The 2,000-nt window shown below is 59.2% G+C and overlaps 1 protein-coding gene across 1 annotated transcript; it reads left to right on the top strand.

The window, feature by feature from the left end:
- Positions 1-84: 84 nt before the first annotated feature.
- Positions 85-1,770, top strand: LOC104274201 (GAS2-like protein 2; the record flags this gene model as incomplete). Its single annotated transcript, XM_009869751.1, has 3 exons — positions 85-442; positions 1,217-1,455; positions 1,663-1,770. Coding segments are annotated over exons 1-3 (705 nt in total), but the record flags the coding sequence as incomplete, so codon positions are not given.
- Between the last annotated feature and the right edge of the window lie 230 nt (positions 1,771-2,000).

The raw sequence follows: 2,000 nt of genomic DNA, 5'->3' as shown, positions 1-2,000 counted from the left end.
ATGTCCTGGGGCAGCTCCCCATGGCCCCATCACCCACGGTCCCACTACTCCTCTCTCTCGATCTCCTCCCAGTCTTATGGCAAAATGTGGGGGATGCCAGGCACCGCGGTGCGGAGCATCCGTCCCTACCAGTCCAGCGAGCAGTACCTCTACGCCATGAAGGAGGACTTGGCCGAGTGGCTGAAGGAGCTGTACGACCTGGACATCGAGGTGGGCACCTTCGTGGAGGTGCTGGAGACGGGGGCCGTGCTCTGCTCGCACGCCAACAACGTCACCCACGTGGCCGGGGAGTTTGCCAGCGCCTACCCCAGCATCGCCCGCCACCTCCGCCTGCCCACCACCGGCGTCACCTGCAACCTTGCCGCGCAGCCGGGCACCTTCCAGGCCAGGGACAATGTCTCCAACTTCATCCAGTGGTGCAGGAAGGAGATGGATATTAAAGGTAGGATGCTGGGCTCCAGCCACCCCCTGTCCCCGTGTGCAAGTCCCCTCCTCCCATCACCCCAGTTGCTTTCCCATGTGCCTCCCAAAGCTGGTGCCACACCAGCAGCACCGTGAACACAAGAAATCCCAGGGCTGGGCTTTCTCCTCCAGGCTCAGCAGCACTTTAGCAGGGTGCTGGCACCCACTGGGCATGTTTGCTTGAGTGCAAATACGCACCAGGGCATGGAACTGGAAGGGGCTGCAGCCTGGCCCTGCCGTGCACGGCGCAATCTCAGCTGCGAGGTCATCGGGAGTGGCCCTGGCTCTGAGCCTCTGTGCCTACCACCCACGTGTCCCCAGAAAGGGCATGGAGTGACACATCCTTGGTGCATCCAGCCATTGGAGTTTTGTGCCATGAAACAGCCTCTGATACTTTATCCCAACTCTTGTTGGGCCCAACCATATTTCTAAGAGGATGGCTCCAGGGAGTAACATCCCTTTGGATGGGTTTTGACTCCACCTGTGCCCACCATCCACATTGACCACCCACGTGTCCCCAGAAAGGGCATGGAGTGACACATCCTTGGTGCATCCAGCCATTGGAGTTTTGTGCCATGAAACAGCCTCTGATACTTTATCCCAACTCTTGTTGGGCCCAACCATATTTCTAAGAGGATGGCTCCAGGGAGTAACATCCCTTTGGATGGGTTTTGACTCCACCTGTGCCCGCCATCCACATTGTCCCCAACCCCACGTGCTTGCCCTGGCTCAGCCCAGCCCTGCCCCACCCCAGACGTTCTGATGTTCGAGACGGAGGACCTGGTGCTGAGGAAGAATGAGAAGAACTTTGTGCTGTGCTTGCTGGAGCTGGCACGTCGCGCCGCCCGCTTTGGCATGCGCGCCCCAACGCTCGTGCAGATGGAAGAGGAGATCGAGGAGGAGCTCCGCCAGGAGCTGGACCTGCCTCCTGCAGATCCTCCCCTGCCCCGACCCCCCAGGAAACCACGGGACCTGCACAACCTTGACCAGATGGTACGGAGGGGCTTGGAATGGGATGGAGATGGAGATGGAGGGGAAGCTGGGGATCAGAGGGAGATGGGGTTGGAGATAGGTATGGGGATGGAGCTGGGGATGGGAATGGAGGCCAAGATGGAGGGGGAGATGGGGATCAAGATGGAGATGGCCACTCCAGGACCTTTCCCAGGAGCCCTGGTGAGGGCCCATCCCTGCTGCCCACAGGTCCAGCACCTGGTGAGCCGCTGTACCTGCCCTGTCCAGTTCCCCATGATCAAGATATCTGAGGGGAAATACCGCGTGGGCGACTCTGACACCCTCATCTTTGTTCGGGTGAGTTTGTTTCACCCCTTGCTTTTGGGGCACAGGCACCAGGAATCCTTTTCTGCTGTCACAAAGACTCTTCCATCCCCCAAATGGGGCCAATGTGGGGGGTTTGACCATTATCTCTAAAACAGGGAGCAAGGAAACCCAGCCTTTGCATGGATGCAACCCTCTGGGTGTATGCGAGAGCCAGGTTTTCCTCAGCGATGGGAACACTGGGATGCTCTGTCCTGGGTCCA

The sequence above is a fragment of the Apaloderma vittatum genome, unplaced genomic scaffold (assembly GCF_000703405.1).
Source record: "Apaloderma vittatum isolate BGI_N311 unplaced genomic scaffold, ASM70340v1 scaffold29915, whole genome shotgun sequence".
In the NCBI taxonomy this organism is placed as follows: Eukaryota; Metazoa; Chordata; class Aves; order Trogoniformes; family Trogonidae; genus Apaloderma; species Apaloderma vittatum.
The sequence above is the reverse complement of the archived record's forward strand: the minus strand, read 5'-3'. Positions and strand labels throughout refer to the sequence as shown.